Source organism: Ascaphus truei, chromosome 8 (genome assembly GCF_040206685.1).
Source record: "Ascaphus truei isolate aAscTru1 chromosome 8, aAscTru1.hap1, whole genome shotgun sequence".
NCBI classification, from domain to species: Eukaryota; Metazoa; Chordata; class Amphibia; order Anura; family Ascaphidae; genus Ascaphus; species Ascaphus truei.
In genome coordinates, this window is record NC_134490.1 from 49,375,107 (window position 1) to 49,402,099 (window position 26,993).

The 26,993-nt window shown below is 40.9% G+C and overlaps 2 protein-coding genes across 5 annotated transcripts in view; one reads left to right on the plus strand and one right to left on the minus strand.

The window, feature by feature from the left end:
- TECTB (tectorin beta) lies at positions 1-17,430 on the plus strand. Its single transcript, XM_075611871.1, has 10 exons — positions 1-76; positions 729-919; positions 1,733-1,875; positions 1,979-2,051; positions 11,129-11,232; positions 11,674-11,757; positions 12,532-12,694; positions 14,831-14,900; positions 15,037-15,069; positions 15,158-17,430. The coding sequence occupies exons 1-10, from the start codon at positions 1-3 to the stop codon at positions 15,208-15,210; spliced, it is 990 nt and encodes a 329-aa protein (XP_075467986.1). The 3' UTR covers positions 15,211-17,430.
- Positions 16,419-26,993, minus strand: part of LOC142501680 (guanylate cyclase 2G-like) — a 37,475-nt gene continuing 26,900 nt past the window's right edge. Inside the window, exons 20-23 of one of the 4 annotated variants that reach the window (XM_075611869.1) lie at positions 24,730-24,828; positions 21,462-21,553; positions 21,240-21,347; positions 16,419-17,308 (exon numbers count right to left, since the gene is read on the minus strand). In XM_075611869.1, coding sequence (XP_075467984.1) covers positions 17,273-17,308; positions 21,240-21,347; positions 21,462-21,553; positions 24,730-24,828 — 335 coding nt within the window. In that variant the 3' untranslated portion in view covers positions 16,419-17,272. Of the gene's footprint in view, positions 17,309-21,238; positions 21,348-21,461; positions 21,554-24,725; positions 24,834-26,993 lie in introns of those variants that run through there. The other 3 variants (XM_075611868.1, XM_075611870.1, XR_012803537.1) reach the window with 3 other exon arrangements.

Below are 26,993 nucleotides of genomic sequence, written 5' to 3' on the forward strand. Positions count from 1 at the left end.
ATGGTGTTTTTCACCATCATCTTGCTAGCTATTTTTGCTGCAACTTCTGCAGCAAAGTGTATTCCTAATAAAGCAGGTAGATATGATCAAATCCCTTTTCTATTGCATATATTATATTTAGCATACATTTTGCAGAAGTAAGGTATCTGAACAATGTGCTGTGTGTAGACGGAAAGTAGGTCGTTTATAAGGTATCATTGCAGAATAATTTAACTGTAAGAAAAATTAATTAGATTATTTTCTGTGCCTGCATTAACATTGTAATAGATCAATGTGACAAATCACACGTACTGTAATGTAATTCATGACAAATGCAAAGCCCATCTATAGTATATTAATTATTAAGCCATAAATAATGCACAACCCAGTACATTACATTACCTGAACCTACATTATTGGGCGAGTATATTCTAGTAATATTACAAAATAGGACATTTGTCATGTTCTCGAGACCACAGTTCATCATTTGCTAAATATATTTTACAAGAGAGACCACTGATAAAACAAATGAAAGGTTTAATAAGCCTGTGAAAGTTGAATTAGCAGCAAAGAAAAAGCTGAAGTTAATTAATCCACATTGTAAATGCAAAAATGAAGGACTTACTATGCTATTTACAATGCTGCGCTATTTTACATTTTACTTAAATAGTAAATTAGACTGTAAGTAATAGTGATGAATGAACTAATATACTGTATTATTTTTTTCTGTCTGCTGTTTTTGCCTTTAGATGTTCTAATTGTGCATTGTTATCCCAAATCTATTGTTGCTAAAATTCCCGAATGTCCGTATGGATGGGAAATAAACCAGCTGTCCCTGGGAGGCACGTGTTACAACGGCGTCATAGAGACAGGATATTATCAATTCACAATTCCAGACTTATCGCCAAGGAACAAGTCATACTGTGGAACACAGTCTGATGTGAGTGTGTGATATTAGTATAGTATGTATGTCTTTATTTATATGGCGCCATTAATGTACATACTGTAGCGCTTCACAGACTCAGTGGTATAAAGGTATCTGTACAATTATACTTAATACTGTATTTATTTAAATGAAATGTGATATTTTTAAATTTACTTTTTCCGTTATGTTAGCTCAACAAAAAAATAGCATCGCCCTCTCTAAATTGGTGTCCCAACGCGTTTATGGGATTATTAATTAAACTGTGATTGTGCCGATCGGGGCACCATCGTACATAAACTCTCATTGAATTTAATAAGAATTTCTATGTGATAGTGCCCTGATCGGCACTATCACTGTTATTTGCGTAACCCCTGCAGTCCCTAATCGTTCCCAACCATTTTTTGCATGATTACACCCCGGCCTCATTGTAAAAGTGCAGAAGACACAGTCATTTATGCGGTGGTTTTCTATAGAAGCGCTATGCTAAATAATCAATTTTCTTTTTCTACTGTATATTTGAATAGATTATTTCCATTTTTTATTTGACTATTTTTCATGAGACGCCTGATATGTGGTCATGACACACTGGGATGTCACGATACCTTGCTTGAGTATCACTTCCGTGCAGTAAATAAACAGACTGGGACCTCCTGCAATCACTGCTTTTCATACAAGTGTAGTATCTCTTTTCTTCCATAGATTGGTGGTAATATATGGAAACACTTTACAAGAAGATATTGTAACTTAAGTTTCAAGGTCATTTGGAATTTCATGTGTCCTTTGTTACCAGTGGAGTGATTGGAACTTTTTTTGTGTCTTTTTCTTCAGTTTAGAAACCCAATCTATCATTTCTACAACTCAATAGTTTCAAACGACAGCACCCTGATTGTCAAGAGCCAACCGGTGAACTATTCCTTCACTTGCACTTACCAATCCAACTACCTGGTTAGCAATGCTGCTTTTGATCAAAGGTAAGTCTGCTTATCACAACTGTGTTGCGTACTAGTTTTGTATCACCCAGACGGGTTCCACTCATGTATGTTTTAGTCTTACATACTTTTTTCCTTCTTCTAGAGTAGCCACAGTTCACGTGAAGAATGGGAGCTCAGGATCATTTGAAAGCCAACTCTCGCTCAATTTCTACTCTGTGAGTTCTGGGTATCTATTTCTCTACTAATAACCGCTATGGGGATCATTTAAAGACCACGGCAATGACCGGAGTTCACAACTGCTTTGTTCTTACCAGAGTAAATGTGTGCTTCAGTATTAGGTGATACCTTTTTTATTTGGACTAACAATTGATATAGAAGGACAAGTGATTCTGATTTCCAGAGATCCTAGGAGTTTAACATAGATGTAAAAACCAAGATAATAATCTAAGGCACAAACTTTTTTCCCTGTGCCCCCCTGCCGGCGGTCCCCTCACCCCCGCTCCGGCGTCATGAAGTCGCGTTGCCATAGCAACGTGACGTCACATGACCTCGCAGCATAATTTGACGCCGCATTGCCATGGCGACGCGTGTGAGAAGCCGCCGGAGACAAAGTAAGTTAGGTTTACAGAGGCCCTGCAGCTCCCCCGGCACTTAATTTAAGTGCCTTCGGGAAGTGCGCGGGGCCTCTGTAAATACTGCGCCCCCTCCCCCGCACTCAGTCTCGTGCCCCCCCCTGGGGGTTGCTGCCCCCAGTTTGCGCACCGCTGATCTAAGGCAGATGAGGTAGAGAAGTTGCTTTTACCACAAATCAGTTGATTCTGCTGAAAAATGTTTAGATCAGAACCATCATATAGTCAATGATTCAATTCTTAGCTGCTTAAGAGAACATTAATACCCTGCATATCCAACTTTTTCTTTAAATCTCTATTTTATATAATTCTATATGGTAGTTCACAAATACTACAGTATTTACTGAGATATCTCTGCAATTTTCACTGATGTACAGAATGATAAAGTGTAGGAGTCATTTCCTGATTGCAGATTTATAAATGCTCAGTGATTAAAGTGAAGGCATAATAAAGAATTGACTCATACCGTGCATTTTGCTTCATTAATCATATGGGAGGAAAACAATTATAGATGTAGCAGATATATATGTATATGTACCTAAAAGAAATAGGAGAGAGAAAGTGCATACCAAATAGCGTAAATATAAGTATAAAATGTATTAATACAAAAAAAGAGAGCTCAAGATGGACACACACAAGGATAGAGTTATTATACGCATGTAGAGATAATATCTCATGGTGGAATGATGGTAAATACATTAGATAATTCAACTATCGTCTGCATCGATTGGGCTGAAAACTTCTACCAAACTCCAACAAACGCGAGCGTGATGTTGTAATATGCATTGGGACTGCCCCCTTTGCATGTTACATCATCACGCTAAAGTCTTTTGGAGTTTGGTGGAACTTGCCAGGCAGTTTAATTTCTGTGGGAAGAGATACAGCCTCTCCCTGGTTACCGGCTCCTGCACCATTCCTGGATTGTTCCAATCAGACAGGGGCATTTATCTGCTGCAGGAACAGCCCAGGTGACTTCCAATCAATGCGGACGATCGTTGAATGACCGGATGTATTCAACATCATTCCACCATGAGATGCGCTCATGCGCTTATTAACTCTATCCTTGTGTTTGTGTGCCCATCGTGAGCCTTTTAATTTTTGTATTAATACATTTTATACCCAGATTTACGCTATGTGGTACACACTTTCTCTCCTATTTCTTTTAGGTACTACCACTGCCATTGTCACTTTTATTGAACTCTGTCCACACCTTGGACATTTAACCCCATGAGGACTTACTAAGGACGCTTTAATCACTGGTTTGACACCTTTTTGCTTTGCACTCCTACTATTATTTATGGTTGTTATATATATTATCGTTTATCCATATATGGCACATGTTATAGTTTTTTGCACTTTACACATCTCCCTCTATACTGTATATCTTAAATTGGGTATATTCTAAGTAGAGCTATTTTGTAGATTGCTGGGTGATTTGTCAAGCACTGCATATATATATATATATAAGCAATCTATTCGCCGAACCAAAAAAATCTACTCGCCACCTAGCCCCGACCCTAGCCCCACCCCCAGCCCCGCTTTATAAAAAAGAAATCGAATAAATTCCTAGAAAGAACTAATACCATTTGTTTTTTGACATAAGAGTTTATTTATTGTATTACATTTATACTTTACTACTATTAGTCGTGTGTGTGTGTGTGTGTGTGTGTGTGTGTGTGTGTGTGTGTGTGTGTGTGTGTGTGTGTGTGTGTGTGTGTGTGTGTGTGTATAGTCTGGTATATAAGTCTGTTCTAATGTTTGTGCAGAATGAACCTGCTGTGTATCATACAACAGTGTATTTGACATAGCACAATGTTTTATTACGTAGGTTGACAATAACACATTTTGTTCTAGTATGACTATTATAAATAATATTACATTAATCATTTTATATTTTCTAATACTAGTTATAAATAATAATAAAATACACATCATTCTGTTTTGTTTACATTTGATCAATCAGGTATTCAACATGATGCAATTTGTCAAACCTCATCTCAAACTATGGGGCCTATTCTATAAGCCTCGATAACCCACTTATCGAGCGAGGCCTTTTCGGCCCAAATGTCTACTGCTATTCAGTAAGCTGAGGCTAATCACAGCTCTAGAATGGCGATTTTTTCCCAGAAAAAGTTGGCGTCAGGCTGGGTAGAAGCTGTTGAGAAGGCGGGGAGAGAGGACTTAGAAAAAAAATGCTTTTTTCCTGCATCGGATTGATGCCGGGGGTCTCCGGAGCTGATACCCATTAATATCCGTACCGGGAACCCCCAGCATGAATCCCATGCAATAAAAATGCATTTACAGGCAACTTCATTATCTTAGCGGCTAACCGCTAAGGCAATGAAGGGGTTAACCCCTCCTGCTACCCACAAGGGGCCAAATATCCCCTTTACCCACAAACATTAAAAACACAACAACACTAATACCCACCTCCTCTACCCCCACATGATTGATACCAGAGGCCGCGGGTGTTTGGGGGTCCTCAGGTGGTCCCCGCAGGTGTCTGGGGGCAGCTAACCGCTAAGGCAATAAAGGGGTTAACTACCAGTGCCATGTTTATTGTGGGTAGTGGGGTTGGGTAGCGGTGGTATTTGGCCCTTGGTGGGTGTTAACACCTTGCAGGGGGGCTGCGGGTGGAGTTACCTTCTTCATTACCAAAGCGGTTAATACTGCTAAGGTAATGAAGGGGTTAACCCCACCTGTTAGCCACCCGGTAGGTATAAATACCCACCAAGGGCCAAATACCAACTTCACGCCATCCTCGCTACCCACAATAAACATTCAAAAACACAACAACACTAATACCTACCTCCTCTACCCCCAACAACTCCCCCATCCCAACACATATAGTACCGTAATGGGCAAAATTACTATTATCCACATATGGATAAGAGTGCATTTGCCTATTCTAAAATCAAACATTAGCCAGCCAGCATAAATAAAGTAAATAAAACTTTCTACTTACCCCTGACATCATGAAGGGCATCCTCATCGGCATACTCCAGGTCGATGTCCTCTGTTGCCAGCAAAAGTACATGACATAATACAATCTAATGGCCCCTAACCCCTTAATCACCGTAGCGATTAATATCTGCTATAGTAATTAAGGGGTTAACCCACCCTCCCATGCTACCCACCCGGGAGGCCTAATCACCCACCCAAGGTCCACTATACCCACTACCCATTGATTGGCACAGTGGTACATCATATCCATATAATATAGGCATGATAAGCCACTATAGCAGTCAATGGCCAAGCACAACAATACTGCTGCGGCACAGTTTATTCGAGCATTTGCCCGTTCTGTGCCGCAGCAGTAGCCTGGCGCGCGCCCGAGTGTGACGGGCGCACGCCGAAGCAGCGGAAGAGCGCCCTCCGATCGGGGCGCTCTCCCTACCGCTGCCGGGTCCGCCGGGTCCCCCGGAACCCCCTGCCGCTGTCCCGCGATTGCGGGACACCAGGGCTCCCTCGGGGAGCCCCTGGACACGCGTGCAGGGGGCGCACGCTCCCGATGACGCGTGACCGCGCGTCTATGACGCGCGGCACGCCGAGGGGCGGCCACTAGCAAGCCGGGAGATTTCCCGGCTTGCGGTACCGACCACACTTCAATAAAGTGTGTCGGTAGTGTACATAATTATTATCAGACATTAGCCTTACTTGGATATTGCTCCAATATGCTATTTAGTTATAGTCTTTGTAGTTAGTTTTTTCTGTGTAATTATTTTTCTTACATTATTGATTGTTATATATTATTATGTTAACATTTTCATTATTATTACTGTGTAATCCCCATACATTAGCATGAGGTATTTTTTACTTGGCACGGTATATAATTGTCATTGCTGTTTTTAATTGTTATGTCTTTTTTTACAACCTTTGATTAGGTTGGTGTGCTTTTGTCTGTACAGTCCCTTTTACATCTATACATTTTTATATTGTGTCATAGATGATTCAGTATTGTCACTTTTTGGTAGTAATTTGTTTTTTAGTTTTTTGGGGGGCTTTCAGCATCTTGCAGGAATTCGGGGTCCCCTTGTCCTGTGGATTGCTCTCAGTCCTTCTCCCTGTCTGGCGCAGAAGGGGCAGATTGGGAGCCTTTCTAAAGGTCATGTGGTCATGTCTCTCCATTTGCAGTTTGCCTTTGCCCTTTTTGTCCTCCTTGAGTACCCGTTTCTGTTTTGCTCCAGACAGCTCTGACGTCAGTCAGCTACATCGATCAATGCGCATGCGCTTTGGTACGTGCGTCATGACGCGGGTTTGGTGCGAAACGGGAGCGGGTCTTTTGGTTTAAAAGGGACTGCAAGGCATTAGCATTTTTACTCCTTGACAAAGAACTCATTGTTTGAAATGCGTAGGAGGTATCCTCTATGCTGTGCACACTCCAATAAAGATTTTTTTTGTACTAATGGATCCTCTCCTTGCTCCTGTTGGGCTGTGCTCTACTTTTTTGCCTCTATCTTAAACCTTTGAGAGCCTGGTTTTTGCCTCTATCTTAAACCTTTGAGAGCCTGGTTACGTCACAGGTTGGTTAACCCCTTAATTATTATAGCAGTTATTAATCGCTGGGATGATTGAGGGGTTAGGGGCCATTAGATTGTATTTTTTCATGTACTCTTGCTTGCAACGGAATACATGGACCTGGAGTATGCTGACAAGGATGCCCTTCATGATGACAGGGATAAGTAGAAAGTTCTATTTACTTTATTTATGCTGGCTAGCTAATGTTTGATTTTAGAATGGGAAAATGCACTATTATCCATATCTGAATAATAGTATTTTTGCCCATTACTGTATGTGTTGAGGGGGGAGGGGGGGGGGGGGAAGGGAGGTGCTTGTTGTGTGTATTTTTGTTTATTTTGGTTAGAGGGATTGGGTGAAGGGGTTAGTTGCCCCACGGATGGATGTTTAGGCCTACCGGGTGGTAGCGAAACTGGTTAACCCCTTCTTTACCATAGTGGTTTCCACCGCTATGGTAGTGAAGGGTTAACTCCTCCCGCAATCTTCCAGGTAGGCCTAACCACCCACCCTGGGACTACTATCCCCTTCATCCACCCCCTCTGCCCCCAATAAACAGGCTATTGTAGTTGAACCCCTTCATTACCTTAGCGGCTAGCCGCTAAGGTAATGAAGCTGTTTTTATTTTAATTTTAATGCTAGTGTATAGCCAATGTAATAGACAGCACTCACACAAAGTAGATAAATATACACAAAGCGGGGTGCCACGGACTAGAGAGGGCCCAATCCCTCTCAAACACAATAAAGTACTGAAGAAAATCCAGCACACCCTAATAATAGATATAAAGTCACTGGTATATAACCAATTTGAAAATTTAATCAGTGCACAAATAAGTCAAACAACTGACAACGCCACACTAGGCAAACAGACAACATATAAGTAGGGCCATATATAGGATGTACAGGAGGATAAGGGATAAAGGAAAAGTAGGATGGGGCAACAAAGGGAAAGTGAGGTGAATGGTGGAAGGGGAACAAAGAAAACAAAAAAAGTGGGTCACAACGGGGGAATATAGGGGGGCAACGTTTCGGGACTTGTCCCTTCGTCAGGCCCGTTCCCCTCAGTCCCAAGGGGACAAGAGGGTACTTCCCTCACCCCAAACCCACAACAACAGAACTGACCCCAAGTAAAAACAATAGAAGACCCTCCACAAATTCTAAATAATATTCTGATTAGATACACATACAATATCCCTAAACTAATTGGCAAAATAAGTCCACAGTTTAACTTTCAAATAGATATATTCAGGGACAAACTACGTGCAAACAGCTACAATGTATTAGTGAACTAGCAACAACACTTTTGTATGGATATATTCAGGGACAAAAATACATGCAAACAGCTACGATGTATTAGTAAACCAGCAACAACTGAGAACATCAGAGAGCAGCAAAGAGAGGAGGCAAATCAGGAGTAATGCAAACCAGACAGTCCTTAGTTAATAGGGCACACAGACCACGAGCCAGCTCCTCACTCTAAGCAAACACCCTCTAGAGTGTCTAGAGAATATATCTATTTGAAAGTTAAACTGTGGACTTATTTTGCCAATTAGTTTAGGGATATTGTATGTGTATCTAATCAGAATATTATTTAGAATTTGTGGAGGGTCTTCTATTGTTTTTACTTGGGGTCAGTTCTGTTGTTGTGGGTTTGGGGTGAGGGAAGTACCCTCTTGTCCCCTTGGGACTGAGGGGAACGGGCCTGACGAAGGGACAAGTCCCGAAACGTTGCCCCCCTATATTCCCCCGTTGTGACCCACTTTTTTTGTTTTCTTTGTTCCCCTTCCACCATTCACCTCACTTTCCCTTTGTTGCCCCATCCTACTTTTCCTTTATCCCTTATCCTCCTGTACATCCTATATATGGCCCTACTTATATGTTGTCTGTTTGCCTAGTGTGGCGTTGTCAGTTGTTTGACTTATTTGTGCACTGATTAAATTTTCAAATTGGTTATATACCAGTGACTTTGTATCTATTATTAGGGTGTGCTGGATTTTCTTCAGTACTTTAATGCTAGTGTGCATGAGCAGGGGGTCTCCATAGCAAAACCACATTAATTTTAGAAAGGGGACACCCTGCTTCCCTAGATACAGGCCCTGTTATGGGGTGCTGGTATCTCCTATGCCTTTAAATCCCACAGTCACGTGACACGAGACATTTAAATGCATAGGGGATACCAGCACCCCATAACGGGGCCTGTATCTCGGGAAGCAGGGAATTCCCCAGACCTGAAATCAACGCAGTTCTGCTACGGAGACCCCCTGCTCACGTACACTAGTATTGAGATTTTTATTAAAATCTTGCGATCGCTGGCGAGATATGCGCCGGCCAGATCGCAGTAGGTCGCCAGATGAGCTGTTTTGAGAAAGGCGAACATCGCCTCACCGGCTACTCGCCAGTTTTGGGCATTTTGCTATCACAGGTAATCGAGGCTTTCTGAATACTGTGATAAGATAGGGGGAAAACGAGCGCAAAAAATACTGTGAGCTAAAAAGGATACTTATAGTTCCAGTGTTGACAATATATATAATTTCCCTTGATGGGTGCCGCACCAGGTAGCAAGTGGGTTCGTTCTAAACCACTTGAATAGTAGAAGGAAAGGATTCCAATGCGCACAGTCTCATCAAGATTGGAAATATATAGAGAGAAGATAAAACACAATAGTGTGATATTGTATACAACAATGTGACCAAAGAAAGTATTGCACTCACATTTAGTGAAATCAAACGGGCATTTCGGTTACTAAGTTTAACCACACTGATGTTACGGGCTCTCCGTTATCAGGACACCTCCGATGGTGTACACTGTCTCCAACAGCAGGACTCGCAGTGTCGTGCAGGCTCACCGGTAGCAGGATATTCTCAATAGAACAAATGAAACACAAATAGTGTGATAATTTTGTGTTATAATCATTCGCTTTTGGTTGTTAAAGTAACCAACTTCAGAGTGTTGTTCTGGAGTCACAGGATACCTCCAGTAGGAAAAGGACGCAGGAAAAAGGAAATAAATCTTTTTAAGATAAAAGCAAATGCAAAGCTGCACCCAGATTGCCAAAAAAGCTGCACTAAAACAACTGAATCCCCACTCTCAATACACCCCAGTGATGTGGAAGAAGTCTTATTGGACGAAACGCGTTGGGACTTTTATTTCTCTCTTGCAAGGACTGCATTAGACCCCTTGGAGCTGTCTGGAGCTCTGTACCCCCTCCATGTGATATCCCCTGGTGTTTGGCCATCACTGGGGTGTATTGAGAGTGGGGATTCAGTTGTTTTAGTGCAGCTTTTTTTGGCAATCTGGGTGCAGCTTTGCATTTGCTTTTATCTTATAAAGATTTATTTCCTTTTCCTTTTCCTACTGGAGGTATCCTGTGACTCCAGAACAACACTCTGAAGTTGGTTACTTTAACAACCAAAAGCGACTGATTATAACACAAAATTATCACACTATTTGTGTTTCATTTGTTCTATTGAGAATATCCTGCTACCGGTGAGCCTGCACGACACTGCGAGTCCTGCTGTTGGAGACAGTGTACACCATCGGAGGTGTCCTGATAACGGAGACCGTAACATCAGTGTGGTTAAACTTAGTAACCGAAATGCCCGTTAGATTTCACTAAATGTGAGTGCAATACTTTCTTTGTTCACATTGTTGTATACAATATCACACTATTGTGTTTTTTCTTCTCTCTATATATTTCCAATCCTGATGAGACTGTGCGCATTGGAATCCTTTCTTTCTGAATACTGTGATAGCAACTCTTAAAAAACTGGCAGAGTAACTGGCCCAGCGATTTTTTTTTATGAAGGCTACTAGAATAGGCTGCTATGTATCCTATGTACTGTATCACATCACATAAGGACCTCTCTACGTAATACGACACATTTCATGAAGGTTTGTATTACTTTTTAACACTAAACTGTGGACGCACAAATAAAATTCAGCCATGAGCTTATTACATAGGCTCCAGTATCTCCTTTGTACATCCATATCCTTCTGACACGTCAAAGGGTTAAAATGCGATATGGATTATTTTGGTCTTAATTCTAGCTAGTTGTTTCTAGGGTCTTGCTGTGAATTTCTAGCTGTGTGTCATGTTACAGTTTGTGGGTTATATTTTTGTTTAACTCTCCTGTTATTTTTCTGGAAAGAATGCTAAGTTTTCTGCCCAAAAGGAAGCCCCTTTCATAGTGGAAACGTCAGACATTGGCTCCGATGTGTTTGCTGGAGTTGAAGCTAAAGGATTAAGCAGCAGGTGCAGTATTGTCGTCACAGCAGAATGAATGGTATTCGTCACTCAGAACTATATGGAGATTAGCTATACATAGAAAGATTTATAGGAGGGCACATATTAAAAGGGGCTGTGTAGCTTAGTTACCGTTTTGGACCTCAAATAATCTGCAAAGCCTGACCTGTCGTATACTTGTATGCTCAACAGAGCAGAAGCTCAAGTAAGAAACCTGATAAACATTACTTATTGTTGCAGATCTAAGCGAAGATACAATCATTAATGTGCTGCATCTCTTGATAGAATCATTGTAATGCACATAGGTATTGCACACAAAAGGGGATTTGTTTGTTATCAAAATCTGCCTGTCACAAAATGGCAACAGTACTAGTCCAACAACAAAAAACAGCACCAGATTTATAACACACAAATAATCACATTGTCACTCAGTCCGGGTTTGTCCTTCAGGTTTAAAGTCGTTTTGAACTACTGTTGGGCAACTCCCTCTACAGATTATGCATACCAAATCCAGTGGCAACTGATCAGCAAAGGGTGAGTGTATAACGTTATAACGCTTTAGATCTACCTTGGGTAAGTCTCTATTTTGTGTCTCACTCTCAGCAGATTTTGATACCCATGATCAAATGTTCATTTTGTACCCAAATAACTACAGCTCAAAAGTAAAACAAAGATATGCAAATGTGCATGGCTCTGACACATTCAACATTTTATTTGGGGTCAATCAATGCCGTTACACATTGTATTTCTTCTGCTGACAGGTTACACATTGTATTTCTTCTGCTGACAGGTTACACATTGTGTTTCTTCTGCTGGCAGGTTACACATTGTTTCTTCTGCTGGCAGGTTACACATTGTGTTTCTTCTGCTGGCAGGTTACACATTGTATTTCTTCTGCTGGCAGGTTACACATTGTGTTTCTTCTGCTGGCAGGTTACACATTGTATTTCTTCTGCTGGCAGGTTACACATTGTATTTCTTCTGCTGGCAGGTTACACGTTGTATTTCTTCTGCTGGCAGGTTACACATTCTATTTATTCTGCTGGCAGGTTACACATTGTTTCTTCTGCTGGCAGGTTACACATTGTGTTTCTTCTGCTGGCAGGTTACACATTGTGTTTCTTCTGCTGGCAGGTTACACGTTGTATTTCTTCTGCTGGCAGGTTACACATTGTGTTTCTTCTGCTGGCAGGTTACATGTTGTATTTCTTCTGCTGGCAGGTTACACATTCTATTTATTCTGCTGGCAGGTTACACATTCTATTTATTCTGCTGGCAGGTTACACATTGTGTTTCTTCTGCTGGCAGGTGTCCATCTGATGACACAGTTGTGATGCATGAAAATGGAAAGAACAGCCAAGCAACATTCCAGTTCAATGCCTTCCGCTTCCAAAGTGTCCCCAAGTTATCCAAGGTCTGGCTGCATTGTGAAACCTTTTTATGTGACAGTGAAAAGTTTTCCTGCCCTGTGGTAAGTTTTGCTATAAATGTCTTTTATTCTGTATTTAAGTCACATACAGATTTGTGGCTTTAACTTCTTTGCTCGCTAGTGTAGAATGACTCCTGTGACTTAAAGCTGCAGTTCAGGCAATATCCTGCATGTGTGTTTTTTTAATAAATCAGTTCTGTAGTAAGAAAAAATACTTTTAGCATTTTCTGTTTTAAAAAAACAACTTTGAAAGACCAATTTTCTTGTATTCTATTTTAACAGCCATTTGCTAAGGCACTGCCCCTTCATGTCCTGTCACAAGCCCTGGCACACCCCTTTGTCAGCCCTGCCCTCCCTCTAGCACATGTCAGTGCAGGAGTGCTCATGAATATTCATGAGCTTCCACTGACAGACGAGCAGAACATAAACAGATCCCTTCACTAATTATGTCACCAAATTTCAACCTATCAATACATGGAGAACGAATTGACCTGCAGCTATACAGTTCTTTAGGTAATTAGAGATTGCACACATGAAACTATTGAAGTAAAAAAATAAATTAAAAAAAAAAAAAAAACTGAACTGCAGCTTTAAATTCCAATTTTTATTATAACTTCTATGTGGTATCAACTTGTTAAATTACACATAACGTTTTGAGTTTCACTGAGGTATATAAGCAGAGGTTATGAGAACAGAATGCTGGAAGTGACAATAGTTAATTAATGGCAGAACATGGACATGGTGATAAAGATAGGTATTAGAGATTAGAAAAATAGTTACATCTTTGTGATTAGGAAAATGGTTAATCTTTGTAGAACAAGGGAATTCTAAAGTAAGAGCAAAGATTAATAACATGATCAAAACATCTAGCTAAAATATGTAGATAAGGATGTAAAGAAATACTGTCTTAACCATTAATGATTGACTCAAGGAATCAAAAACACATTTAGTCTCTAGTCAGAAAAAAATGTATTTTTTGTAGCTTTAGAATGTATTACCAGCAGCCATCGCGAAAGGTTCTCATTTCAATCTGTCTGTACAAAGCTTATATTGCCTCTGAAGAATAAAATTTGGAACTGTTAAGAAATAAATCTGTCTCTCTTCTTTCGAAACTACGGCTGCCAAGAAAGGATCTCGCTGTCTCTTATTTTCAATAATATTTTCAGCTTGATGTTTCTTTTTTTATCCTGTGAAACATTCTTGCCAAAGTTAACAAACCAGGTGAAATGTGTCGCTATATTTTGTGGAAATTAGGTAGCTCTGCACAAAAAAAATGGTAATCGTTCAAAGTCAATGTGCCAGGTCACTGCCATTTTCACAAATTCTGGTGGGGAAATACTGGCAAAATTGGCAACATGAATAATGTGAACAAAACTGTTGAAAACCCCCAAAATTTAAGAAAAGAAAAGTACTGCCAGACTGCCAACCATGCACACAACATTTTATACTAGGGACTGAATTCTGGTACTTTTGATGTTAGGAATAAAGTGATTTATGTCAGAATACACTGTTCTCATTTATTTCCTCAGTAAAAGGGGTCTGCAATTCTTGCTAATTTTTTTTTCTTCTAATGTAGAGCAGTACATAGCAGAATAATATACCTAGTATGCACTGTGAATACTGCATCTGACAGGAGGAGTTATCAGTCTGACTTAACGTGACTTAGGCAGACTCACAAAGAAATCACTGTGTTTCTCTCTCAGAAGCCAAGGTGCGGAGGTCTTCCTGTTCAAAGGCTAATTACTGCCTTGCAAACTCGCACTGCACAAGCTGCTTTTTAGCCACATTTGCAAAGATCTCAGTCCTGAAATATAATGGCGACATTTACTTGAACTTCAGCTATTGATTAGCACACTTAAGTGTGTATTGATTCAGCACTTTTATTGTTAAGTCCTTGGGGTGTATGTATCAAGGCAAAAGTCGAACAATAATCACACTGTTTGTATCAAAGAAAAAAAAGTCCAATTGAAATGAGTAGAATAATTTTTGTTATGCATATGGTGCAGTTATTTTGCTCCATAATTGCCCCACTGTTCACTTGATACAAAATACTTCATTTACTTAATTAGATGCCAAAGTATTTTAATGGACATTCTTGTTGTTGAACCAAAATCTGGCATCTTTTCATTGGGAGTATGCGATGCGAAAGTAAGATCCTTTCTCCCTTCTCTCGCTCAGACGTGTGGAAAGCGAAAGCAGCAAAATGAACAAACAGGGGGAGTTTTAGTGGCAGAGTTTGCACTTCGTAGTAAGTATTTCTATGACTATTATTGTATTCATTAGTATTTATATTATTGCATTTGTTCAATGTTTCCTAATACACAGTAAAGATGTTTCTTACAACCTTCCCACTACAATATCTCGATTTTATTTTATATTTTTAGGTTCTGCATCCTTAAACCATTACTGCCTTCCAGGTAACTCAAGAAACAAATTCTATGTACATACATTTATACACTGTGGTGTATAGATGCTTTCAAACAACTTCTTCATTTCTCATTACAGCTGTTCTTCAACACCTGGTCCTCATTGTGGGAATGTGCAGTATGTCCCTTTAAAACTAGGGGGCCTATGCAGAGAGCAGCGCTATTTCGAAATTCGCCATTTTTTGGAGAAAATCGCGCAGAAAACAGCAGAAAATGGCGAGTTCCGAAAAACGCGCCAATTTTTCTTTTCTATTTGTAAAACTCGCCTCGCGGCTGGCGAGAACCTCAATCTCGCCAGTTTTAAAAATATCCTAATGCAGAGAGCCGCGAACGGCATCTAGCGGCTGTTCGCGCCAATAAAATGGCGCGATTGTCTCCTTTTTGCCTAGCCAGAAAAAATTGGCAAGAAGCTGCCGCTCGCGGCCATTGCAATGGGAAAAAAAAGGCGCGAATTTGTTTTTACACGTTTCTGAAGCGCGCATCTCGCCAATTTAAACTCGCCACACGCATCCATGTTAAACATAGCAGAATTCGCACTTTTCTGCATATGGAGAATAAAACTCTCCAAAAAAGCTACTTTTTACTAAATTCGCCATTTTTAAAATTCGCTGCTCTCTGCATAGGCCCCTAGATGTTTGGACAGTTTCACTGCAGGAGTTCAACTTGACGGCTCACGCTGCTTCACCTCATGTGGATGACACGGAGTTCTCCATTCCAATAACAAGCATCCTCAGGAAAATAGGATACCGTTATTGAACCAAACCCTGAGTTGAATGAAATGGTTAAATTACAATCTCCATTTTTCTCAAAGACCTGTCACTAGAAATTGTGTTTTAGAATGAGTATTAACTGCAGGGCTGGACTCATTTTGGACCACCTTCAAACCCTCTCCATTGATAATGTCTTTTTCCCTTTCTATGTAACAATGGTGCATTTGTAAATAGATCTTTGAAACCCATAATTTTGTAGAATTGGTGGCCAGTATTTTTCGTCAATATTCCATGCAAAAAAATATCATGAGAGCTATACTGATATTCTACGATATGCCAGTTTTTCCTACATCCTCTAACAATTATGCATACACAAGTTAATACAACACTAACATTTTAACCCCTTTCCAACTGGAGTGGCCGATGTAGCAGAGTTGCACTTACAACGGAATGGTCAGAAAAATTCCTTCTGTGAGATATATACATTGTATATGTGTGTGTACTGTACATACAGTACATATATACATACATACTGTACATATATACACATACATACATATATACATACACATATATACATACATACATATACATACATATATATATACATATATATACACACACACACACACACACACACACACACACACACTTTCAATTTCCCAAGCAACCTCTGCAGCAAATGTGTAAGCTGTTGAAAGTTTACATTACCACAAAATTTCAATTCCTAGTAAAAGCTTTAGGGAACTCCAAAGCCTGTCTTTCTCAATCTGCATAGTAGGGCAACCCTGGTACAGTCATCACTTGAAGCAGAGGTATGATTCTTGGACTCATAACACTGCCCCACTTAAATGTATCATAATGTTCCCTTCACTTCCCTTCTAGAAGTCATAGGACATTGATATTAAGATGAATTTAAAAGTACTTTGAAGTATGGCAGTGATTGGTTATTCTCAATGTTAGCATCTGCAACAGATACATGAAACTTGTTTATTTGTTCTTTTACACCTGGAAAGGTTCCGTGATAACACGGCTCACGTCTGATGTGGACTAATAATCACAATATTTAAAAAAAAAACACACATTCTATTATGTGCATCGGGTATCCTCCTATTGCTGCACACAAACCTACACAAATTCCCATGCAGATGCCAAGAGACGCATATTTAAAATCCCTCAAAATCCACCTGATTCCAAAAAAGATGTAGAGATTGATCACCAATGTGTAATATTGTATTCTGTAACTCTTTCTAAGCTCACTTGTAAAGTGCATAAATAATAGGAGCTATACTACTAATATTCATACAAACATAATAAAAATTGTCAATACTGGGTTAGATCAAATTGTTTATCAAGCCCATCATCCTGCCTTTCTGGACCATGTGTTGTTGGAGGACTATTCTGCCCATCAATGTCTGTGGTGGCCTCCAGTCCTAATGAAGTTCTGAGCTAACGAAGCAGATCATCCAATCTTCAGTGTGCATTTATAAATTGTCATATGCAAAGCTGGTCACTTCTTCCTGCAGTAAATGAAATACAAACACTGCAACATCCTGGTGGAAATACATTCTGGGACATTTGTAATGCGGCAGCACTTCTGACTTAACCATCGTTAGATAAGTGGTAGAGTACAGTAGCACTTATAGCAAGGATATCTGACCCGTGGTAAATACAGATGCTGTATAGAGCAGATTCATGTATGGTGTCTCAAAATTACAGACTGGGAGATGTTATCAAGCAAGTGTCTCCTCTCCATCCCCTCAAATCCAAGTAGGACACTTCTAGGGTTCTATGGGGCCTATTCACTGAGTTTCACAAATGGCTTTTTTGGCTCAATAATTGGCACAAGAAAATCTCATTTTAAATTGCGGTTGTGTACTACGCCTATGTGCTAACCTCAGGGCCGTCAACAGAAATCATGGGGCCCAGGACAAATAAAATGAGCAGCCCCCCCCTCCCCCGAACCCATGGCACACCCCCTTCTCCCCTAACCCATAGCGCACCTACCACGGAAAAAAAAATTAGCGCGCAACTTTTACTTAACTGTTTTCTTATTGTAATACGGAAAAAAACATTACAATGCAACCCGTTTATTTTAATATTTTCAACAAAAGACAGGTGACTGCCTGCCTAGGTGGGTGAGTGAGTGACTGGGTGGGTGAGTGAATGACTGGGTGGGTGAGTGAGTGAGTGGGTGGGTGAGTGAGTGACTGGGTGGGTGAGTGAGTGACTGGTGCTGCTTCCTTTTTCCTTGCCCGCCAGTCACTTCCCCCCCTGCCCCCGATATCCCCGCGGCAGCTGCCGGGGCTGGAGGGGGTCGCGTGAGGTGGGCTCAGGTGGCACGTGAGAGGTGGGCGGCTGGGGGGGGGGGGGGGGCGGTCGAGACTGGCGGGCTAATCCCACGGCTGTTGCCCAGGGCAGGAGGCGCGCATGGGGGAAGTTGGGTTGGGGCGCGCGAGGGAAGTTAGGTTGGCGCGCGCGCAGGGGTATCCCACGGCACAGCCCCTCCATCCCACGTTGGGAGCCGAGGGGTGGGAGCGGGGGGCGGGGGATGAGCGGGTGGGCCCACAGGCAGCGGGATGGATATCCTGCTTGCCCTGCGCATGCGCGCTGGAGAATCGGCGCCATTTTTTAAAAAAATGGACTGCTCAAGGTGTACAGATGTGAATGGTATGTACTAAAAAAAACATTCTGTAAGCCAAATAATGGAAAAAGTGCATCATTTAAAGTTTCTATTACTTTTTAGCCCTGAAATATTGGCGCACAATTTAAAAATAAAAATCTTAGTACACAGGCCCCAGTATATCCAAAAAGTGATCCAATTCCGGGGCAAAAAACTGCTCCAGACTTAAAAAATAGTTTTCATTGAAATGTTTTCTTTGCTACATCTGGTGCAATTGTTTTGTCCCAAAATTTCTCCACTTTGCTTTGATACAGAGACCTGGTCTGGTAGAGGTAGGGTGAAACACCTGCTCTGTTTCCCATTAACATTATGGGGGTATCAACGCAGAGAAAAGTGTGTTTCGACATGCCGATTTGTTTTCTGGAGCAGAATTGAATCATATGCAAGAAATTTTCATATTTTAGACTTCTGTCTCTTCAGTTATAGCAGATTTTGGAAGCGAATAAAAGCAAAAAAGAATGACGCACAGCGATACAGAATGTGATACATCTCATTATAATCTGTGCGTCATGTAACTCCTCCCCAACTCCTCCTACTGACGCCCCCAAGGTGCAAGCTGGGGCAGAGATGCAAAATGTGATACATCTCATTATAATCTGTGCACCATGTAACTCTCCCCAACTTCTCCTACTGACGCCCCCAAGGTGCGAGCTGGGACAGAGACACAGAATGTGATACATCTCATTATAATCTGTGCACCATGTAACTCCCCCCAACTCCTCCTTCTGACTCTCTCTAAGGTGCGAGCTGGGACAGAGATACAGAATGTGATACATCTAATTATAATCTGTGCACCATGTAACTCCCCCCAACTCCTCCTACTGACTCTCCCCAAGGTGCCAGATGGGGTAGCAAAAGACTGTAAAGAAGCCATCAAATGTGCAGTGTGCAACAGTGACAAGCATGTAACATCTCTACATCCAAAGGTGCTGACACTTCACAACCTCAACAACCCTTCCTCCATGGCAAAGCATGGCGGGGAGGAAGGAGAAGAGAAGTTAACATCTGTCACATCCCAGAGCACCGAGGTTTGCGGAGAAGGACGTGACCAAAGGTCCTGCTCCAAAATATGCCTTGTCGCAGTATACCCCCAAGGACAACCTGAGAGGTCTATTAGGATGTACGCAATCATCGATGATCAAAGCAACAGATCATTAGCGAAGTCAGAGTTGTATAGCTTGTTCAACACACAAGACAATGCTTCACCCTACACACTCAGAACCTGCGCAGGACTGACTGAGACAACGGGGAGGAGAGCAAATGGCTATATCATATGTTCAGTGAAATACAGAGTAAAGATACGTCTCCTCACACTCATAGAGTGTAATCACATAGCGGCAAACAGGAATGAGTTTCCCACACCAGAGGTGGCACGCCGTCACCCACACCTCAGGGGAATAGCTGACCGCAGCCCGCCGATAGAGCAAGATGTCAAGATTTTGAGGGTTGCACAAAATCTGTGAACAGCACAACGGACCCCACAACTCCCCATTTGCCCAAAGACTTGACCTAGGATGGGTGATAGTGGGAAATGTTTGTATTGGCAAAGGGCACAAACCAGACTATGTTGATGCCCGCAGAACAAATATAATGGAACGTGGGCACACATCCCTCTCCAAACCATGTCTTGGCCATATTCAGGTGACAGGAAGGTCAAGCATGGAAGAAAAACAAGGTCATACCCCTGAGAACCACAAAAACATCGTCATATCAGGGGAATGTGACAATGGCCTAGGATGTTCAGTGATCAAGACGACAAAGGATGATGAGCCAACTTCACTAAGGGAAGAAAACAACCTCCTGAAGGTGATCGACAAAGAGATTGCCCAAAATAAGAAAAACAATCGGACAATCCTCCTGCGAGCAATGGCACATCTCAGACGCACAGCCATTTCTCTCAAATGCTTGGTGGGAAAGGTTGCATACTGTTAACAAAGTCACAGAGGCAAAAAAGACTGTTCTCTGACACATTCAAAAAGAAACAGTTGCAGAGACTTTGACAAAGAGACATTGTGGAGCATCCAGCTATCCTGGACTGGTGCGCCCACCCGGCATCCCTTGCCAAAGGGGGTCTTGGAGCCAGTGGTACTGGCCGGCATCACATTGTTATGTGAACATGGACTTGATACGTTGTTATAGTATTTTATATGTTCCACATACATGCCAGATGGGGAGTGTCCTGGAACAGGATTGTTCATTTCTCTGTATTGTTCCTGCTCTCAGACTGCCAGCCCTCCCCAGCTAAAGTTACATGTTTTTTCCCTGCTCTGAAGCTGACAGAGCTGTGTATATTGCAACATAGTTGTTACAAGTAATCCCCTTTTACACAGCCTCTAGTCAGTTGCCCTATAGCCTGTTCCTGTCTGACTGTGCTTTCTTTCCCAACAAGCAGCCAACGTGAGTAGACACTTCTTCCACTGCTCCCTCAGAAAGGAAATCCTTTTTACCTTCCCCTCAGAGAAGCACTCCCCATAGTAGAACACCTTCCTCTCATAGGTTATTCTCCTGACAAGAGAAATCTGCTAGCACAATCCACATATAGAACTTTTATATTTCTGTTAACTCCCCTCAATAAAGTTGAAGAAAATAGAAGGACTTTGTGTGCTTTTAAAGGGGACGAGTTAATCTACATGGACTTACTTACTCACATGCTACATATGAGCCTGGGTCCAGAATAAAGATACACCAATGACATAATAAATTAGCTGAGATCATTACATTATTTTAGAGGGGTTAAAAACAAATTCCGATTAGAAAAAAGCGCTTACCTCAGAGGGGACATGCAGATTATCTTCTAGATCAGGAGGTAAGTCTGGCAAAGGCATTTGAAAGCCTGTTTTTCCCCTCAGCCAGAATGTTTTTTGTTTTCCTTTGCCCTGTCACAAGCAACAAAGAACTGCATTATTTATCTGCATATCATGTCAATATCACAAATCTAAGAAGGACATAAATACAGGTTAGAATACCATATGCACATGTGTATGACATACTTTTATCTGAATGGTTCCTCTCTCCTTTAAATCATATCCCCCAATTGTATCCAGAGCTTTAGCAGTTGTTTCAGAAACATGAATCCGGAGAGCTGGGAGAAAATAAAACTCACTGTTTATTAAAAGGGAAATAAGATGAAATAACACATAAATATCACTACATAAGAAATATCACAAAAAGGTGCTGTAGCTAAAGCTCATTATTTGGTAAGGGTAATAAACAAATTTCTGATCAAATCAGTAAACTAATTAGGTGTGTAATCTCTTTAGCTATTTATATAGTAACGTCATAATACAAAATATCATTTGTATGGCTACATATGAATCCGATTGGATTAAAACCATATACTAACAGTGATGGTAACAGCACTCCAATCCAACACTATAAACACAGTATTCATTAATATCAGAATACCCTACAACTGAAGTCAGATTATACATAAAGGAGACATTTACCAACATGAAAACAGTGCGCTTTATTGATCAATTTTTCCCCTTCCGGAGGAAGGTACAAAGATTTCAGCTAAAAAGGATGACTATTAAAATGTAAATTCTTTTTATAAACTTGAATAGCTGTTTCATTAGTTTATTAGCATCACTCACAATACTTAATACTATAAACTACCTCATAGCATGAGATGCAAAAAATGTATTCTTATATGTTAAAATGTTCCCAGGCAGACACGGTAAATACCAGCTCAAATATGACAGTGTAAATAGTTAATAAATGTGTGAAGAAATAACAGCAAGTTTCACAAAAATACAGACGCAGCTGGAGTTATTGCACGTGCTGGTGCGTAATGGTGGGGAAATTGTGATGTTCTGCGTTGTATAGATTAAGGTTCTGTGTTATAGCGCAATGTTCTGCATTATATAGCGCAATGTTCTGTGTTATAGTACGATGTTCTGCGTTATATAGTGTAATGTTCGGTGATATAGCGTAATGTTCGGTGATATAGCGTGGTGTTCCGCGTTATAGCGCAATGTTGCATGTTATAGCACGATGTTCTGTGTTATAGCACAATGTTTGTGCGTTATAGCACCATGTTCCACGTTATAGCACCATGTTCCGCGTTATAGCACAATGTTTCACATTATACTGTAGTGAGATGTTCTGCGATATAGTTACATAGTAAATGAGGTTGAAAAAAGATATACATCCATCAAGTTCAACCTATGCTAAATTTAGACGACAGATACTTTATCCTATAGCCGTACTTAGAGTACATTGATCCAGAGGAAGGCAAACAATAAGAAACCCAGTGAAATATCATCCAATGATATCTCATTAGGAGAGAAATAGATTCCTTCCTTACTCCAAGAATTGGCAATCAGATTACTCCCTGGATCAGCATCCTTCCAGTGTTTAATTATTTGGTATATCCCTGTATACCTTTACTTTCTAAAAAGATGTCCAAACTTTTTTTGAACAAATCTATTGCATCTGCCATCACAGTCTCCATGGCTAATTGTAAGGGCCCAGGGCTCACGACCAGCAAACCGCGTCTCTCCCTTACCCTCCTCGGTGCTCGTTACCGCAGTTCCTGATTCCCGCCGAACCCCCGCCATCGCGGGCGCCTCTCCCGCAGCTCTCTCTCCTCTTCCGGGTCACGCACGCCAGCCGTTGGCTTTACAGGACCCGCGCTTCTTCTGCAATCCGGTCACTGGCTAGCTCCGCCCCCGCCTATCGCGTCACCACGCGCCACGCTCCCGAGCTTCAGGGCCCAACTATCCGTCCCCTTCTCCAATTGACTCCTATCCAGGCCCTTCCTCAAGTCCTGCCTCCACCCCTCCTTTCCTCTGATTGGCGCCTGTCGGGTATATAGCGCCTTCTCAGTCAGTCAGTCAGTGCTCAGCATAATCTCTGGTACCTTGGTGCTGCTCTGGTCTTGTGCTTGGCTCTGTATCAACGTTCCTGACCCGGCTTCAGTCTGCTTACCTTCCCTGGATCTCGACCCTGGCATTCCTCTACTACGCTGTCTTCTCTAACCCCTCAGAGTTGGCAAACGGAACACTACTACGCAACTCTCACTACCCCCATACCTTTGGCTTACGGACACTCTTGATTCTACTACCCAGGACCCGGCAAGTACCCTACTAATCCTTTTCTTTGGCCCAAACCCCGGCTTTGCTCAAATACCACACTGGGCATGCCTCTGCTGCTGTGGGTGTGTGGAGTTCTTCTTTCCCACCTCAGTACCGCGGTCTTGTCAGGTTTTCGGGCAGCATGAGCGTGCCAATAATGAATTCCACATTGTAACTGCCCTTTCTGTAAAGAACTCTTTACTTTGTTGCTGGTGAAATCTCCTTTCCTCCAACCTTAAGGGATGACCCTGTGTCCTTTGTATTGCCCGTGGGATGAATTGTTCTTTTGAAAGCTCCTTGTACTGTCCCCGAATATATTTGTATATAGTTATCATATCCCCTTTTAGACGCCTCTTTTCTAATGTAAATAAAGCTAATTTAGCTAGCGTCTCCTCATAAATTAGATTGTCCAGCCCCTTTATTAATTTGGTGGCTCTTCTCTGTACTTTCTCTAGTTCCATAATGTATTTTCTAAGGATCGGTGCCCAAAATTGTACTCCATATTCAAGGTGTGTTCTTACTAATGCTTTATAAAGGGGCATAATTATGTTTACTTCCCTTCCATCCATTGTCCATTTAATGCTAGATAAGATCTTGTTTGCCTTTGCAGCTACTGCATGACTTTGGGCACCATTGCTAAGCCTGATGTCTACAAGCACTCCTAAATCCTTCTCCATCAAGGATTCCCCCAATTTATCCCCATTTAATGTGTAAGTCGCTTGTTTATTCTTGTTTCCCAAATGCATAAACTTACATTTATCTGTATTAAACCTCATCTGCCATTTACCTGCCCAAATTTCCAGTCTCTCCAAGTCCTTCTGGGGAGAAATTACATCTTGCTCTGATTTTACTACCTTACACAATTTAGTATCATCAGCAAAGATGGAGACGTTGCTCTCTATGCCAACCTCAAGGTCATTAATAAACAAGTTAAAAAGCATAACATATTCTGTGTTAAGAGTTGTTACAATACACTTGGCTACATCTGTATGTCCTATTTGTAACTCTTCCACAGTGCCTCCTTCTGTAGTGTATAAATATGTAATATAATATTATGTCCCACATTGTTTGATTGAGCAAAGATTCTTAATATTACAGTAGGCCAAATAGTGAGTAATATATAGAATTCATTATATTGTTAATTGCTTGAAGCACTCTGATAAAAGATCCAAAGTTTACCTACGTAAACTGTTACTTTCCATCCGCGATGCAGTGTTAACAGTGTCCCCAAACAGACAGTACCTGGGCATTGTGACTCCGACCACTCCTGCCACAACAGGACCTGCACTTATAGAGGGCAGAGATTAGCATGTTAGTATAAACAAGTCAGAACTATTATTTCTTTATGTGTAACGTATACTCGTACTGTAGATATCGTTTTGGCCCTAAACCTGCTGGAAAATACTACAATGTATAGTAAAACTAAACTAGGGTTAAGTGACTGGTCTGTATGAATTTCTTTGTGCTAGTGAAAGAAATAATAGCATTTGTTGTGTAAAATTGACACACGGAAATCTCAAATTGCCCCTATGTACTAACCTTATTTTTCTCAATGTGCGCCTTACATATTAAAAATTATTTCAGCAAATATTTTGGCGCACAGAAATGGAAAGCACTTGTGGAACAGATGTGATGGCATGTACTAAAAAAATCTAGGTAGAACGTCCGTCAAAATCGCTCATCAAGTTAAATCTGGCGTAATCCTGAAACATCTCTTTATATTGTTACTGCAGAATTAAGTTGTTATGTATCAGCCAAAAATGTATTTGATGGAGTACAGATATTTAATTATATAGGTTAACCAAATGTAGTATTTTTCCAGTATGACACTTAAATATGAATTACTAGTGTAATATATTATATATTTTTACAAGTTATACATAACAAAAATACACATCTTTCTGTTTTCATTTAAAATGTATCAATCATGTATTCAACATGACGCAATGCGGCAAACCTCATTTCAAGCAATGAACCATGTGCCATATTAATGAAATCACATAACAACCTCCATACATACGATGCACCAAAAAAATTTAAAATTATAGTTTAGTACATAGATCTCAGCGTGTTTCTGGAACTCCCAGGACTTTGGGAAAGATGAATTAACACTTCTAATCCTTTACCTTTGTAACTCTTCATCTGTTTTTAGCTTCAATTCCTATTGTTTTTTTCACATGTATTACTCATTTCATTTATTTTTGCTAAATAACCCTCTTCTGGTTTTATCATGTTTTATTATAATTCTATTGGATTCTTAGGTGGAAATCCACAGAGCTCCGTTACATCTGGGCTACTAATGTGACGATACCTAAATAGGTAATTTCTTGTACTTTCCCTGAGTTTAACGGGTATCCTCAAACTAAATACAAAAAAACCCTGTTATAGCGTGATACACTACAACGCGGATCCGCTTATAACGCGGTCTCAGCGTGGCTCCCATTGAAAAATAAATAAATAATTTCTTGAGGGGCAAACTTTAATAACAAATCACGAGGCTCTGTCAGGCAGCAAGCATGCTGGGAGGTCTATGGCACCCAGGGGCATAAATCTGGACTGGGAACTCAAGCATTTTCTTGCTTAAATTATCTGAATTCCCAGACATTAACAGATTTATTATACATAGTCATTTATTTCTTCGTTTCTCTCATATGATTGTTTTATTATCATTTTTTGATATCATTGATTCTGTAACGTTTCCTCCTTCCTTCCCCCCTCCTTTTTCTCTTCTCTTCACTCTCCTCCCCTACCCCCTCCCCCCCTCCTCCCCCTCCCTCCCTTCCCTCCCCCCTCTTTCACCTCCCCTCCCCATTCCCCTTCCTGTTGCCCCTTCCTCTGCACTATTACAATATATACAAATAAGATGGACATCACAGTCTTTATTGATTGCACAAGAGGGGTTGAAGCTAACCAATTTTGGATCTTTATATAATGATCAATAATCCACATAGATGCTTATATGCCTCATTTAATGAAAACTTCACTCATTAACTCTGGAGATGATTAATTCATCTCTAATTCATCCTTTGAGCATTGTTCGCTACATGAATTCTGTACTATACTACCAATATGATTTACTTATTGAGAATCTAGATATATTAATATCTCTTACTATAAGTTGTTATACCTGCTCTGTGGTTCTATATATGCCAGTTTTGTTATTCTAGCTGTTATACCAGTACTGAGAATAATATGACTCATGCCATGTGTTTAACCCATATCTTGTTGAGAGCCTTTCTATCCCAAACAGTTGGTTTTTATCCGTGATTTTAACTTTATGTATAATTTTTAAGTTGTTATGTTTGCACAATGTGTTTTGTATTTTTTTCTCTGCAGCTATGCCCCTTTTTCTCTGGCACCTCCCGGTCCCACGGCTCACTTGGGGGCGAGATCTCAGGGAGGCTACTCATTGGTGGTGTTCTCAGCCAATGGGTTGGTCTCTCTGAC